Here is a 17046-nt window from a genome sequence, read left to right as displayed (position 1 = left end):
CAGCGTTGGCGGCACCGGAAACTGGCACCAGCCGAGCAGCACTGCGAGGGGGCCCGCTCCCTCGCCGGTGCTAACGGGGCCGCCCCCTCGCCCATCAGCGATTGCTGCTGCAACAAGGCCACAGCAACAAGGCCGTGCAGGCCTGGCAGACGAAGCACTCCGCAACACAGATGCCGCCAGAAGAGGAGTGAACCTCGCGCACAGGTGGTCCCCCCCCCCGCAGTAGCGGCATTCAAGCTGCGAGCACGATGGAGCCTTTTGCGCTCTGCTGGCAACGCGCATATTTGGAGAGCAAGCGGCGAAAAAGGTCTCGAAAAGAGAAGGAACTGGTAAATGGCACCCTTGCCACGCTTGAAGGTCGGATTTCGACTTTTTCCCCTTTTCATAAATAAAAATCAAAATGAAAAACGCACCACAAGCTTAAGGGAGAAGACACAATTAAAGAACAGTATGCAATTTTCGACATTTTGAACCCACAGAACTTTTTATATGAGCATTTCAATATGTACCATGACAGCACAGCAGTAGGCGAGAAATATATCTCAACTGCCTGACCACACACACACAGAATACAAGCAGGAGTAATGTCACAGGCCAGTCGCACATCTCAGCAAACTTTCCATCTCCCGCTTGCAGGATATGCAATTCTGTGTGTGGTGTCTTGGCAGATCACAGATGGGCAAGAATGGTAAAAAGCTCTCAAATTAAGGCAGGAGTGTGTGTGTGTGTATATATAGGCAGACGAGGACTGCAGCAGCTCTAAACATGGCAAACCAAATTTACTACGGCATGCTGATAATGCTCGTCCATGAAAAAACATCATATTGCTTTCTTGAAGCTTATTAATAATGATGAAAATGAAACACCATTCCTCCCCAGAGCATGCTGCACCAATTTGCACAAAAATGTACACACCTCAACGAAAATAAGCAGGGGCCACTGACTTGCCACAGCCTATGCATTGTTGTCTTTCACCTACCACTATCCATAGTGTGCATTAGATATTTTTCAAGATGGAAAACATCAAATAAGACCTCATTAAGAATACCTATGCTTTAATTTTCTGGGACATAAAATGTGTTTTTACTTTATCAAACATTCACTTCCTCTAGAACACCGTCTGAGCCCCATAATAAATTGAGTTGAATTGAAAGTCATCTATTAGATAAGAAGGCTCATGGCCATGGAGGAGGTAATGGGGAGTCTCCAGTGTTTACAAGGTCACCAGTCATTTCACACTGCTCTGATCAGGACACTAAGGGAGCCATATATGGCCTATAAACATCTCCATCTAGACCCATTCAGTTACATGACAAGGCTCCGGGATTGGTGCCCAAACCATTGTACTTGGATAGGGCTGTGCCCCAGGGCTCCATTCTTGGACTCGTGCTGTTTAACTTGGCCATCCATGACATGCATCGCCGAGAATCTCGAATGTGACACACGTGCATGATTCATTATATAATCCAATATTACTGTTAGGCAGCTCTTTTTTGTATTGAAGATACTCTAACCCATAATAATAAAAATGGATTTGCTGTACCAAGGTAACCTCTGAATATTCAAGTGTCCAGACAAACGAACTGAAGAACATCAAGATAGTACAATCGAACAAGTTCCTATGGCCCAGTAGTTCATAAAACAGACATAGTGAATAGGGTGACAATGCAATAAGAGAACTGTGGAAGACATGTGTTGACAGTGAAGGAAAATGGCATCAGAAGGCGATGGGCTGATCAACAGGGCTGGGCAAGATACTTCAAAAAAGTATCTTCGATACCGAACCGAAATCGATTTCCGATACAAATACTCGATACATCTCCAAAATCCCAATGTGATAAAGGCGGTAATATTATTAGCGAAGCTGGAAAATTTTACCATGCTTTCAAGAACTTTCAGGGGTACATATATAGCAGTTTTTGTTTCTCTGAAAGGGCTTAAATAAATTCGACAGCTCAGATTTATGAAGCTCCACTGTCCGGGCAGCTGTCCTTTTCAGAACTTCACATTGAATTGAAGCCATGGCTACAAAACTTCCACAAGCAGCCTAGCAAACAATTTCTTTAAGGTAGTGTACTTCATACGAACCACCCTGTGAGCACTAGTCACTAACTAGACCTAATTAGCAATTAGTCATAACTAAATATTCATGAGTAATGATCTGGAACTTCTTTTGTCTTTTCATTTCATATACTACACGTTAATTACCCGATGGCTCCCTCCGTTTTCTCTTTGCTATAAGGCTCAGTGCTGCGTGCGCTTGGGGAACAGAGCAGGTATTTTGATATCAGTGCGATAGCAGACTTTTGAAGCTCGCATTCTGTGTTAAAAGCTAGAGGATAACAAAAATAAAATGGCTGAACGTTTTCTGAAATAGCCGCGCCACGCGAGCGTACTGTAAACGAGGCAAATAAGAAAAGCATCTCTATATAATTAGTCGAGCACGCCGCACTGTTACATTTGAAGAAGGGGCCCTTTACCAGAAGATAAGAGTTAAGTATAGTCGCGTCGACTCGAGGGTCTTGAAGGTAGTTAACAGTCTAGATTCACTAGCGTCTGGTTTAGACAAAAAAAAAAAATTATTCTTTTCAGGAGAGAGTGGCTAATATGACGTCAATCAATTCGCATATTTCAAAAACATTTTAACAGTTTATTGCTTGATGAAACAAGGGTATCTTCACAAGTTTTACTGACGTTTCGCTGAAATGTTTTTGGCAAAAAAATTCTTTCACCATGTATTTGTTATTCAAATTTATGTGCTGGAAAAGTGCAGTTACATAGCTTTTACGTCATGTATTTCTAATATTCTAGACGTAATAGCTTTTACAGAAAAAAGCCTAGTGAAAGAAAGACGTTTGTGTCGAACCAAACGCCGTAAACGACAAGAGTAAGGACAGCATCGTGCCCAACTGAGGCCTTAGACGCTCATGTTCTTGCCGCCAAGCAAAGCCGACATGGGAAGCTGAAGGGTCTGAAGAGCTATATAGTGCATAAGTTACAGAGTTCGTCAGTATACTGAGCATGCTGCTTGACAAGAATCGCATGCCCCAGAGACGGAGGCGGATTTCAAAGGGTGGGAGAGCAGCTAGGGATGAAGTGCGCATTGGTCCCTACACCCTGTTTGTCTTCTTTGCTGTTTATTTGTTGATTTCGTTCTTTGTTTCTGCATGTCTGTTAACGGCTTAGGGGCTTCGTGGTACACACTCGGTGCTCACAAGTAAACAACCTCATGAGCGCCTACTTGCAATTGGCTCCTTCAGTTTTAAAGAAAGGAAATATGGACAGATGGAGGCTAAGGAGACTGGGCGTTTGAAGAAAACTTCTAGCAAGAGGGAAATCAGGATGCACTGCAGGCAAAGATGCCTCCCGACTAGTACTAGCGCCTGAGTGAGCGCCAAATGTCTGGCAGGCTTCAATATTTTGCGGAGTATCGAGTATCATTAAAATACACGATACACCACAAATGTATTTTCGATACCGATACTTTCATTTTCAGCACTCGATACCTGATACCGATACACAAAATGTATCTAAAGATAGTATCGACATGTATCTTCGATACTGCCCATGACTGCTGATCAACATGTTGGCAGATGCACTAGTGCAAGGGCAATCAAAGAATGCATGCTGGACACCCTGTGGTAAATACAAAAGACTAAACGAGAGCTTTAACAAAAACTTGGATGGGACTCTCAAGCAATCAAAAATATAAGCAGTCCCCTGGGTCAGTAGTGTGTTGAGCCTATTTTACCCGTCCCACATATACAAAAAAAAAAGCCAACAGCACAAGTAGATTCAATGACAGGTATTACTGAGCAGTTCTGCAAAAATCTACACACGTGAAGCCAAATGCATGATAGTAAGTTTCATCATGATGAATTATGCAACTATCACGCATTAGTAGTTAGTACTGTCGCTAATGGTTAATAAAAATCAATGTGACGAATTTGACAGGAGTGTAAGGTGGCCAACTGCAACCACACAAAGAACTAGTTATGACATAATATCTAACACTCTCCGCTGTGAAATTCTAGCCCATATGAATGGCACTACCCGGATCAGCATGTGTAGAACGAATCAGAGGCTGTATGGCAATGGCTCGTTTTGCTGGTTCTGCGCGGATAAGCAAAGTGTAAATTAAAGCAAGTGTTGCACCAAATGTTGAGATAGACATAAAGCAGAGGTCCCAAATTGCATTACAGCAGGTGGAAGCCTGCCAATCATTCCTATAGAGCACAGAGCGTGTCAAGGCTCGATGCATGGCAGAGATCTGGTGCTGAGATGAAACCTTGACATTCCAGTTGCATCTAACACCTAAAGCATGCACCTGATACGGCTATGAAGCATTATTATATGCAGCACTGCAGAGCCATGAATGTAGTCATGGTTTGTAAGAATTGTGGAACTTTAAGGAATCACTCCTAAATGTAATACTCAGCGATGCTTTTAACAGCCCGAACATAAACGGACATAAAGTAGAGATAAAAGCAGAATGCCATAGGAAAGGACAAGCTCATGTCGATAGCGCGAACAAAGGGTCGTCCTACAGGACGCTAGTCCGTGACTAAATAGCTTGGAAAATGTACGTCCTGTTTCCCACTGAATGCATTTATACCACACGCATCCGTGCAGGAGAGCAGCTGCGGTACGGCACACATGAGATTCCGATACGAACCGCTTCGCGCCCAACAACAGACTCGCAACGGAGCAATTGACCCCATTCCAGAAGTTTCCACATGCACGCCCACAGAGTCCTTCTCGATCGGCAGCAAAGCGAGGACGCAAAATGATCACTAAACGCAAAAAAAAAAAAAAAAAAAAAAAAAGCGCTACCTTCAAAATTACCCCCTCCACGTAATATTTCGGACGCGTTACCAAGCGTACTGGGGGCAAGTATGAGAAGCAAAACGCGCGCAGTGACCCGTTAGTTGCAAGAAGGTTCAACACAGATGAACACAGTTCGCAATGTATCACGCGACCCCTGAGCATGTTTTCCACTGGCAGTATGCACCTGCCACAAGACGGGGAAACTAGAGAATCGCCACTCGACAACACAAGTTTCAACCTGCTACCGCTAATCTGCTTTCGGGCAGCGGTGCTCAGCAAAGCCTCAGTAAAAACCACCCTGTAAGCAGGCAAAAAAAAAAAAAAAAAAAAAAAAGAAAAAAAAAAAACTTCAATCAATGCTGGCTGCAGTATCGATAGAACAAACATTGCTCAGATCAGAAAAGGAAACTGCGCTGCACTGAGGTCTCGGAGCGTTTTGCCGCCATTTCTGAAAAGGTAAACATATCGCGGACGCTCACCGCTAACGCTGCTGCAGTCCACCTTCGCGCTGTGCGACTGCAGCAACGCTAACAGTGCAACACATCATAATAAAATAAATAAGATGTAATCGACAGTTTTGAACATGCGTCTTGCAGGAACGCAGCCCGAGACAGACGCCAGAATAAGCATGCGCGTTCTGCTCAAGTTTTTTGTTCTAACATCTCCATCAAGAGAAAAAAAAAAAATAACCTGCACAGACGGCAAAGCGATAACAATAACGCTCGTTTAACAGCAAAGCTAGCAATGAAGCACACCATAATAAAATAAAGTGTATTCGACAATTTAGAACATACTTGGGAAGCCCGCGACAGACTCGCGGATTAAGCATGCACGTCGAACTCAAAATTTTTCGTGCTAATACTTCCATCAAGAGAAACATAATGCACAGACGGTGTAAGCGATGCAAAAGAACGATTGTTTTCGTTTGCACCGAGTTCTCACAAGATGAAAAAAAAAAAAAAAAAAATGGCTGCAGCGCGCGGGCTTTCGGCAAGACATTCCATTGCCATCCCACACAACATGTAGCCCGAACTGTGACCACAAAACGCGGGAGGAAAAGTCATGCTACTTACAGAAAGCTCAGGATGCTTAGGATCCTTATGCGATGCTGCACGGATTATTCCAGCCCTCCAATCCAAATCTGGTGCCTTGGAAAGTTTGGCTTTGCCCGCACTGTTCACACACAGAAATCGTTTGCCCACAATCTCCTCGCGATGTTTGTAGGCCATTGCACATATTAAGTATCCAACCACTGGCTGCTAGAGCCCCGACTGCACATTAAGAAACTGCGTGGACTGGACGAAAACACTACCACGTCTCCAAACGCGAACGAATAATACGGGAGTTGAAAGGTCGCCACGTAAGTCTCAGTACGCCTGCGCGACCTCAGAGAGAGGAAAAAAAAGTAAAATAGCTGGTGGCCACGTGACTGAAAGCAGCCCCGCTACTGGAGCGCGAACCTGCCGGGCGCCCAATAGAAAGGCGCAAGGCTCCCGGCTGCACCAATAGCGACGACCTCGCTTGAAAGTGGCGCGTCGCCTCCGGCGCGTTGTCTGGGGGCCAGCGGATCATGTTCTGACGTAGCCTATTCCACGCTGTGTTCAAAGATTGTGGATACTGTTTTTTGAAATATTGAAACAGTCGTCGATACCTTCATATTCTCAAAAGCGTTCAGAACCTCGTGGATAAGTGCGAAATGATCTCCACCGTCATATCCCGTCTTATCATGTGAGTACTGCGAGCGATCCTTTCTTCATGCAGTTCGGTGTATTCTAAGACAAAGACTCATACTTCGTTGATAAATATGTTATAATCAGTGGTTGCGTCTTTAAATATCAGTAGAGTTGTTGTCATGTGTTCAGTCTGTTTTGCATTAAACGCCTCCTTGCTAACATCTGCGCGGTACTTTCTTGTTTTGTTGAACCATCTAAGCAGCGATACATATCGCTTATTTGGGTTAGTTGTGTTTGTTCCCGCCATGAATATACCCCAGTAGTGCGGTTATTAGGCTGTAAGTTCATGAAAATCCTCTATTAAAAAGTGAACGTGTCACCTTTGTTCTCGGTTGTGGGACTGACGTCATTTTCAGCAGGCAAGAACCGATCGCTCCTTGTTACCTGCATTCGTGTGCGGCATCCGCGTTCATTGTCCCTGTCATCCCTGAGGTTAGATCTGCTTCCGTGAAATTCACGCGCGCGTTTATCGAGTTATGGCTGACTAGTTGATATCCCAGTGCCTACTGCGCCGCAAAAACCGTCCACGATGTGTCATTGTCGTTGTCAGGCAGCAGATGTTTGCGAGAGGAGGACCGTCGTTTGTTCCTATTGTGTGACTGCATTGTGGTCCAGTTTTTGTCGTATGGCCTTGTCTCTATTATGCGAACTGCGCCTGCTATGTGAAGAAATAATGGGCCTAGGTTACGCTCACTTGAACAGGTTCCCTGTTTGGCGATCGTTTTTTATTGCTGTTTTCTGCACCACGTAACATCACAGGTTACGACCGCTCAGCTGTTGATCTATGCAGTTGTGCTTTACCATTACGAATACCCTGGATACGTTTTTTGCAGTGCTACCCCATAATTGGAGAATGGTACATTACATTTTGAATAGCTACGTAGAATTCTCTTTTTCGCATATATTTGCAATCACGCCCATGTGGGAACGACTCCGCCCCTCATGTTTAATAGGGGAACTTGGAGTGCAAGCATTATGTTGCGATTTTACCCCACTGCGCTTTGTGCGTGTGTGTGTTTGTGCGTGCGTGCGCGCGTGAGTTTAGATGTTCAATGATTTGAGAAGTGCGCTGCCGAGGTGACTTTAAATCCTTCAGAGATTTGCCGAATGATCTTTCAGATATATATATATATATATATTTTTATCTCCCTCTTCTGCGTGCGTGCGTGTACTAGTACTGCGTACAACTGCCGTCGTAATGAGAGGCATACATGCTGTTTTGCCGGCGTCCAGGTGATCCTTTTACACAGCTGAGTGGATGAGTTGAGCTCTGTCGTCGACACGTTGGCAGTCGCCCCACATTTAGTCGAACGGTGCCATTTGACAGGCGGGCATTGTTTCAGCCAGAGCTGTTTGATGGAGTGAACTGCATGGCGGAGAGAGCGTTTGTCAGCAGGAGGGGTCAGACAGACTCCCCCCCGTTGGAGTGCTCTTGTGCTGCGCATGTGCCTGAGGGAGGGAATCTCGCTTCCTGCTGCGAGAGGAGTCCGTTTATTTTGGTTGGAGCAGACGATTATTTTGGGGCCTTGGGAGCAGGAGCTCGCTTCTGTGTAGAGATGCACTCTTCCCTGCTTGGGAATGTGCAGCTCTGATTTCGCGCTCGGGCACATGCCGCATCCATTTGTAACTTTTTCGGTTGCTTCAGCTCCATGCCCCACCATGTTCTGCTACAGTGTCATTCTGTGAGTGACTTTGGGCCCACCTGATCACAAACGCAGAGCTCATCGGTTGCTGCACTTATGGCTGGTGCATCTTTGCAGCTGACTCGCGGCCGTTTGTGTCTTCTAATGCTGTTCTGCTGTTGTTGTGTCCCAGTACTGGCTCATTGTTTCTATCGTCTCTTCAGCTTGCTCTTCGGTGTCCTGTACCCAGCTTATGCATCCTACAAGGCAGTCAAGAACAAAGACGTCCGTTCCCATGTAAGTGAGAGCTTTTGCCTGTGTGATTTTTGGGTCTTTATGAATGTTTCTTATACTTTTCAGCTTCAGTGGATGATGTACTGGATAGTCTTTGCCCTGTTTACTTGTATTGAGACATTTTCTGACATCTTTATCTCATTCTGGTAAGTGTACGCATTGTGTTCCTTCTTCTTCTGGTTTGAAGTAAAGCGCAGTACTAAGGTGCAGCAGTTTTCACTTGTCAGAACAGAAATGACATAAGGCTAACAGTGCACTATATTTCATTAGTGAGTTAGTGCAGTGATGTTTTATGTGATGCAGGAATAGATAACGGATGGTCATCTGGAGTGCCAGAGTGAGTACCAAGGAATCGGCAATATAGCTGATTGCAGCTAAGAATCCTGTAGCCTTTTCAGTGGATATGATGCAGCTGATGGTTGCGAGTTCCCCTCAAAAATGTTCATTGCAGTCATCTGTTATCTTCACGTTGGGACCTTTGATAGTTGATGTAAAGAGTGCAGTAGTAAATTCCTGGCATCTCATAAACCTGACCTTGAATTAGATTAAAAGTATTGCGCCACATTACATATTTTTATAGCAAAAGTGGACATAGCAACTTCTGCAATCATTTTTAACTCGTTCTTCACTGTCTAGCTTTCACCCGGGCAGACAGTTACGAGAATGGCTGTTTTTGGCAATGCTTCATAGGTGACAGCTCATAAACCTTTGCGTAAAGCAAAATTTCACTTGAAGTGCGCCTCTGCCTTTTGGCCAACACCTGCTGGGCAGGCTAAGTGTCCCTCTATATGCATTGTAAGGGCATCAGGACACAAGGGAGTGCATGTGCCGGCTGCGAGGCAAGTTTGATGTCCTTGCATTATGCACCGAAGTGGACAACGAACTGACTGAGCGCAAGAGTGGCTGCGTAGTGCGGGCCCATGTGCAGGTGGTAGAGGCCATCCAGTGATGAGCTGCCATGCAAGTCAAGTCAATGCTACAGCTCTACCTTGGCCACAAGCTGTCAGTTACACAAGAGTTACCATATGACAAACGACGGGGGAAGTGTAGTGCTCTTTCAGGCATGTGCTGGCACACTTGTGTACTGGCGTTGCTTCAATTCCTCCTCAGAAGTGCAAGCCGCTATGTGCAGAACCTGCGTAACGAAAGAAGCATTTCCAGAACACTTCAAGCTCCAGTGCAACAGTTTGTCCCCTCCAAGCCCAGCTGGCACCACCTACCTACGCGCACTGGGTTTTCGAATTCTCGAAGATGAGAACAGACGCGTTCAAGCAACCGAGACTGTCTTTGCCATGGAGGTTCAGCTGCAACAGTTGTAGCGGGTAACGCATCAGTAAACCCTCACAGTAATGGGACGAACTGACTGCCTCACAGAGTGGTTACAGTGTGCCACTATATATGGCTCTGATCTTTTTTTTTTTTGCGTAGGTTTGATAGTGGAGCGAATTCTTGGACTTATGTGCGACAGTGATGCCAAGATGGTGTCTGGGTTATAGATGCTTCTTTTGATGATTGGAATATTAAAATGCGGACAGTGACAGCGATAACAAAGAGAGCTGGGGTTCGGTGAAATATAGGATGTTCTCTTTACACTTTGCATGTCTGTAGTTTCAAAGCATTTTATATTCACAAATGTTTTTTAATATCTTGATGGAGTATGCAATTATGAACAAAATAAAGTGAGGTTTGTTTTTCTGTGACTTTTTTACCGGAATTTGGGGAGGTTTTTATACAAGGCAGCACGTGGTGAACGACTGAATAATTGTGATGTGGAAGCTAGGAGGTTTAGAAGGGGATGCGGCTTTGAACACAAAGTTTCTTTACTTTTTTTTGCATATTAGCAATGCTTTCAAACTTTTGTGCACAAAATTTTAGCGCTTTTTCTCAGGAACGTTTTTTCTGGAAATTTTTTCCCATCTACATCATGTGGAAAGCCTGCAGACTGCAAAATTGGTAGAGTACTACAATAGGACTTCTTGTGCTAGTTTGTTCATGATTCGAAGTTAAGTGGCTAGTCTGTGTTTATGTGTGTTTTGCCACTTCTTGGTCCTAGTCTCGGTAGCACAGCATTTCTTTGTTTCGATTTGTGATAGAAGAAGTTTGTGTTGGGTTTATAGGTATGTAAGCAACTAAGGCTAGCATGCGCAAATACAAACCAAAAATGTGAAGTACGTGCGTACTACTGCTTAGGCGCGGAGGTAAGCACAAGCCGCTTCACGACGCGGCGAGCGGCTCGGAGCCGAGGTTCAGGGAGCACCGCGCGTGCACGTCTGCTTTCCGTAAAGGCTGAGGAGTGACTGATGCGAGGGGAGCGGTGCCAAAGTTGACGCGCGAGCGACACACGACTGCTCACTCCAGAGTAACACACGCTTGTGCAACGCCGCCCAGTGACGGCCGCCACATCTGCAGCTGACACGCCCCTCTCTCACTGGGTGCATCTATGCGGCCGCTTCGCCCCCTCAGTGTTAAGTCGCGTGATGCGGGCGTTGCCACTTCCCCTTCCTCCTCTTCAAGTTCAAGCAGAGACAGATGGACAGAGAGAGAGAGAGCAGCTTGTGCTGCAGCTATGTGGCCCCTCCACCTCCTCAACGCTGAGCCACGCAATGTGCGCGTCGCCACCTTCTCTTTCTCCACTTCAAGTTCACAAAGAGAGAGAGTGAGCGGCTTCGGACAGACATCGGCAAAATCTGTGATTGCGGCTAGTAGTGCTGCGCACTAAAACAAAGCTTGCAGCATTTGGAGACATCTTGCTCATTTAATTCCCGAGATTCAAACTGGATGCCCAACTAAATGGAAAGGAATTATGCTAATACAATGTGTAGATATGAATTTGCTGCTTATGTGGTACATGTTTACAGTCATGCAGTCCATGCTGCGCTAGGCAGATGTGTTCGTATAGGGAGAAGGCTTGTACAAGTAGTACATGATCATGTTTTAGAAGTGATGTTTGTGCATGCATATGTTCTTGTGGAGTTTTTCTATTTATGTAGTCATACAAGCCAGTAGCATTGCTTTGTAAAAGTTTGTTGTATTTAGTCACGCTAAGGCATTGTTCAGCAGGAGCATTGATTTGGTGATATTTTACTTTTGGTGGGTGTGAATATTTTTTCTTCTCATATTTCCAGGATGCCATTCTATTATGAGCTGAAGATATTATTTGTCCTCTGGCTGCTATCACCAGCAACAAAAGGGTCAAGCCTCTTATACCGCCGCTTTGTTCATCCACAGCTGGTTCAACGCGAGCAGGTAACTCTCATTAGCAGTCACAGAGTATGGCCACTAAGCAGTCATATATGGCTGTTTATGGTTGGGTGTTAACCATAGCTATGTAAAGTAACAGTTCAAGTTTATAGTATAGTGATAATATAAAACCAATACGCTTGTGGCTGAGGCCATTCCGGACGTTAAGATGTTTTTAATTTGCAGGAAATCGATGAGCTGATTGAGAAGGCCAAAGAACAAGGCTATTCTACCATGTTACTTTTGGGCAGCCGTGGTCTAAGCTATGCCACCAGTGTAGTCCTCCAAACGGCCATCAAAGTAAGTAGCTGCTTATGCAACATGTATGCAGTACAAGGAGGCAAGAATCGGTATTGTTGGCTTCCTGTTACCCTAACATCGACCCAGTTCAACAGGCTAAGTCTCTTCTCTGGCATAGACTACAGCTGTGGCTTCTTTGTTAGTTAAGATGCATCGTATGGATTTTTATGGCTGAGTGCATGAGTGGGTTGCCTGAATTGCTTGCTGTTGTGGAATATATTATCAGCAGATGAATTTGAGCTTATGGTCAGCTGAGCCTATCCAATTTGGGATGTAAATGAGCTTATTGGACAAAATAAAGACTGAATGTGAGTGATAAAAAAAACAAAATTCATCAAAAGCGCCTATGTTATGATCTTGTAATTTTTTGGCAGTTCGTGTTCCAACAGAACACTGCTGCAGACACTGAATGCAACAAACCTGAGGTCCAGATTATGGTGACAGCTGGGGTTCTCGAACGTCTGAGCCTCTGAGAACTCTATTGCTTTCCCTTGCCTTTTCTTCCAGGCATGCATAAAAAAGTGTATCGATGCATTATGTCTAGCCCTTTAGTAAATGCCTATGTCCAATCATTTGCAATTTTCTGTAGCAGTGAAGCTGTCTGTTGATGAAAGTGGGTCATACACAAGGGGAGGAGTTGGGATGTCATGCATCGATCCAGATAGCAGAGGAACCTAAAAAAGAAAACTAGTATTGTCCCAGAGTTGTACAAGGCCTGTCACAAGCATTGCTGTGTTGTTGTTGCTGCTTTCTTTGTTGTCTGAAATAGCCAGGTCTTCCTCAGCCCTTCACCTTGTGCTTACATAATCACAAAATGTTGCTGTTTTCTTGCAAGCCATTCCTGACATGTCTGGCAGGGCAAGAAAATGGATTTTTATTGTTGTTGCTTTGATGACTTTGTGCTTGATTCCTTTGTTACTTACTGAAATTATCAGCATGTAAACATGTAAAATGAAACTCCACTGTTTTCTTGAATGGGTAGTGTGTGTTTTAAAATAAATGAGGGGGGTGTATTTTTTTACAATTTTTGATTGAACAGCCTTGCTGATTACATGTGCACACCAAATTTGGGAAACGTTTTGCAAACGTAGGTGTATAACAGGGGTGGATATGCTGCTCCATTCTGCTCCATCCTGCTTCAAAACACAATATTGCTCCAAAACTGCTCCAAGCGGGTGCCTCAATGTTTTACCAATGAATTAACTGAAAAACAGTTTCGCCGCTCAATAGGTCATTAGTGGCATAGCCTACGAAAAAATGCGATTTGATGCAATTTTATTAGCGAGTGTTAGAAGTGCAGCAGGGCGATGGCATATTGTGAGTTGTGGGAGTTGCGTAAACATAGATAGGGGCCACCTTGAGAAAAATGATGGCAGCACACCGGTGGCAGTGGTATCTCTCATTGAGCTTTATACTTCTTTCATAAACTATAATCATCATGAAGTTTAATAAATATTTGTTCATGAGTAAATTTCAAATCAAGTGATTGGAGGGAATTGGTTGCAAAATAAATGCTCTGTGCATGTGACATAGCACTTTCTCTCAGCTACCATGAGCCTTACGAAACTTGTCTGGCTGCAAAGAACTACACGAAGTTGTTCCAATGGTTCTGCTATGGAAACAAGCAGCTGCTCACCAATGAGGCATTCATTCCTATGCCAGGCAAAAGCATACTTGAACTGCTATGGAGGTGACTCCGCTTAGGTGCCAATTACTAAAAGTGTTCTCAGGAGTGTGTGGAAGCCATGGAGAGCCTATTGCCAGCGTGTTGAAAATAAGGAAGCCTCAGCGTAGCTCAAGTGATAATGTGAGCAGCTACTGTCAGAAGGCCATTAAAGAATCTGAAGGGGGAAGAGGCTATCCTTCAATGCTGACTACCCTTCCTGAAGGCACTACTGACCAGTGCTCAGAAACTTATCAGTACAGGCTTAGCATCAAAAAGCATATGCACAAGATAGGGAGTGGAAATTTGCTGCTTATCGATGTGAACCCCAAACTAGTGGCAGTGATTGAGTGCATCAAAGTGGGCTTCCCCTCTTATCTATCAAGTCAAAATGGCGAAAAACTTTTAGTTAAACTTAATGTTCAGTTAGGAAGTGTAAAATCAAGCATTCCATTTGTTGCTAGTCTGTTCCAAAGTTTTGCTCTGGTTGTGTTAATTTAAGGATCTGTACATGTTTTGGCTGTTTGTCTTATCTTGTCAGAGATAGATGCATGCGTAGTCAGCAAAGCAGTGAACGTTCAATAAAATGTAATCAGATTGGATTTTTTATGTCGGGAAGTGAAAATTGTTATTATTAAAAGCACTTGAGCCTAGAAACATGCCCCAAAATATAATTTGAGTGCTCCAAAACTCTCGTTTTATTTCTCCAAAGCTGCTCCAAAATGGCTTTATTACTGCTGTCTGTGCTGCTCCGAAATGCTTGAGCCTCCTTCCACACCTACGTATAGCTTCCCAAGGCATTCCTTTGATTGTTTGGTCTGGCAAGTTGTGACTTTGCATTCCTACCAGAGAGGATTATCACTGTGAATGTTTATTAGCAACCTCTTTGAGCATCAAACAAAAGAGGACATGACAGAAGCACATTAATACTGTGATTTGAACATTTGTAGATTGCCACATAACAATGGTCTAATGGGCCTTCTACCTCTCCCCTGTGGCTCCTCCTCCTCCCCCTGCCGTTTTTCTCCTTGGTGTGGATGACAGTTTTCTACCCAACATTTGGTGCCTTTTCTTATAGATTTTCCAATACTGCAGCACAGGTTCAACCATGTAGAAGCCGCATGAACTTTTAGAGCTGATTTATGACAGCGTTTCTTTAAAAATTTTACCTGCATCTACTCAGGGTTTGGTGCAGCGTAATTAATAAGTGGCAGAAGAAGTTGCGTGCTATTGGTAGTCTAGTTGCACATTCCTCTTGTGCTAATGCAAACTAGTGTGCTAAAAATTAAAATTTGAAGGTTGATCTTGCAGCAGTGAAACTCGTTTAGTATTGGCAGTGGCTCAGACCACTTTCCATTTGAAACTACTTGCATATTTTTATTTGTTAAAGATTCAGCAGGCAATATTTGCTGATAATTTAATAGAAACAAAGAGAATGTGTAGATGGGTAGCAGTAATACTAAGTCAATTTTCATCCTTCATATAGCCTGAGTCACTTCGGGACGTTACACCCTGTTAACCAAAGCAACTCAGTTTTGTTCTCATATAGTGCATATCCTTCGTTGCATGATAAAAGATTGCGCGTGGAAACTGCGATTTTTTCTGATTTTCGGTCTTTGTGCATCCAGAAAACCCCAAGAAAAAAATTTTGCTGCTTTCAAGGTGTTTATTCCTTAAAATATAGAATCTCCACTACAGTGGACATCATGCAGCCGATCTCAGGGAGCAGAAGTTCAGATGGCTGCGTTTGGGATAGTTGGTTAGCCATGTTGATCCTGAATAGTGCATAAAAACACACGGACAGCAGCAAAAGACAAGCATAGTGTTGTTTGCTGTTGTCCGTATGTTTTTTATGCTCATTTCAGGATCAACATGGAAGTTCAGAGTTGTGTTTTTTATTCAGCAGTCAAGGTTTGCTGCTGAACACATGGCGGTTTGAATACAAAAGGCTTGATGCGGTGTTACTCTGCATTATAAAAGAGAAACAGACACCTTTGCCATCAGCGCTCAAGTTGCTCTTTCCGCAGAGATGCGTGGCCTTGCTCTTACTGTCACTCATCTCACATCATTGAGCAGTATATGCCTGTTGACAGTGAAAATGACAGAAAGAACATGCAAATTGTTGCAAACAGTGCTTGATTTCATAGGTGCCCTTAGTTTCACTGCGGCAGAAGTTGCTTATAGGTCCACGGAACGATCGGTTTTGTCAGCTGTGGCCTTTGGCCTTTGATTCGGCTTTTATCAGTCCTGTTGCCATCGATAGCTTGAACTAACTAGGTTGGATCGTGCACTCTGCTGTGAGACGGTAGTAAAGGACCTAGAAAAGAACGCAAATCATTTCGTCGATTTCTGTATCGGATAGCGATTTCTTCTTTGCAGCCCACTGCATTGTATTCAGAACCGAGTAGTGGTTCATAAAAAATTTTAAAAAATCAGAAACTATGCGTTTGATGTTATACGGAGAGAAAGTGATAGACCATGGAAGATGCTTACATGGGGGGCCTATATTCCGAGTTTGTGTCATTATCTAAAGATTCGCTATCCCTTTTGGCTTCGAGACATCTGATTAGTGAAAATGCCGGAACATGACGTTGACAATACTTCCGGTTCTGTGGTGGCGACATCTGGTTCCGGCGTTTCAGCCAATCAAATGACTAGAAGCCACAGAAGTAACGACACTTTCGATAAGGATGCAAACTCGGAATACGGGCCATGTTCTTTATACGGCGGTTTATCCCTGCAATGTATGGCGTTTTACAAAAGTTGTTACGAAAAATTATCTCTGCTTTACTCAGCCACAGTATTTATAGCACTGGTCTCCGAGTGCCTCTTGTATCATTTCTATGTAATTATATGCTTATAGGTAAAGGCGAGTTATAAGAAAGATATTGGAGATTGACGTCACTTATCCGCTCGAGCAGGAGACACCCATTATTGAAATTAAGTTTTCAAAAATCGGTGGTATCGCGTGGCCATCTAGAGCGGTACGAACAAAGCTTTTTTATCCACTGTTGTTAACAGTATGCACATGGGTATCTGTAATGCGCTGAACTTGCTAAAAAAATTGTAGAAATTTCTCAACTGTAGTGGACAGCATGCAACAAAGGGTGCATATTGTGTCTTGCTTCATAAAACATCATTGGGATACTGAGTACAAGCTGAAATTCTGAAATTGGCGTACCCTTTTCAGTGATCATTTACTGTTTTGATTAAAAACTAGAAGATGTTAGCTCAATGACATGTCCTGGCCTCAGCAAAGTCGATTGGTTGATTTTCTAAAAAAAAACACCTATGGTTTTTTGTTGGCACTTGTTACTAACAGTCAGACTAGCTTGAAACTAATATTAACACATCATGACCTATAATA

At 43.8% G+C, this 17046-nt stretch overlaps 2 protein-coding genes across 9 annotated transcripts in view; one reads left to right on the top strand and one right to left on the bottom strand.

Moving 5' to 3' along the window:
* The window catches only part of LOC146206484 (uncharacterized), a 252153-nt gene extending 245945 nt beyond the window's left edge, over window positions 1-6208 (bottom strand). For all 6 annotated transcript variants that reach the window (XM_084591193.1, XM_084591194.1, XM_084591197.1 and 3 more), the window contains exon 1: window positions 5901-6208. In XM_084591193.1, coding sequence (XP_084447319.1) covers window positions 5901-6056 — 156 coding nt within the window. In that variant the 5' untranslated portion in view covers window positions 6057-6208. The remainder of the gene's footprint in view (window positions 1-5900) is intronic.
* Window positions 6209-6336: 128 nt separating this feature from the next.
* LOC146206483 (receptor expression-enhancing protein 1-like) overlaps window positions 6337-17046 on the top strand; it is a 39494-nt gene continuing 28784 nt past the window's right edge. The window contains exons 1-5 of one of the 3 annotated variants that reach the window (XM_084591206.1): window positions 6337-6555; window positions 8407-8479; window positions 8543-8622; window positions 11602-11722; window positions 11903-12016. In XM_084591206.1, coding sequence (XP_084447332.1) covers window positions 6524-6555; window positions 8407-8479; window positions 8543-8622; window positions 11602-11722; window positions 11903-12016 — 420 coding nt within the window. In that variant the 5' untranslated portion in view covers window positions 6337-6523. Of the gene's footprint in view, window positions 6556-7118; window positions 7263-8007; window positions 8243-8406; window positions 8480-8542; window positions 8623-11601; window positions 11723-11902; window positions 12017-17046 lie in introns of those variants that run through there. The other 2 variants (XM_084591204.1, XM_084591205.1) reach the window with 2 other exon arrangements.

Source organism: Amblyomma maculatum, chromosome 1 (genome assembly GCF_055883805.1).
Source record: "Amblyomma maculatum isolate TAMU_Amacu chromosome 1, ASM5588380v1, whole genome shotgun sequence".
Classification (NCBI taxonomy): Eukaryota; Metazoa; Arthropoda; class Arachnida; order Ixodida; family Ixodidae; genus Amblyomma; species Amblyomma maculatum.
Note: the sequence above shows the minus strand (reverse complement) of the source record. Positions and strands in the feature narration are given on the sequence as shown.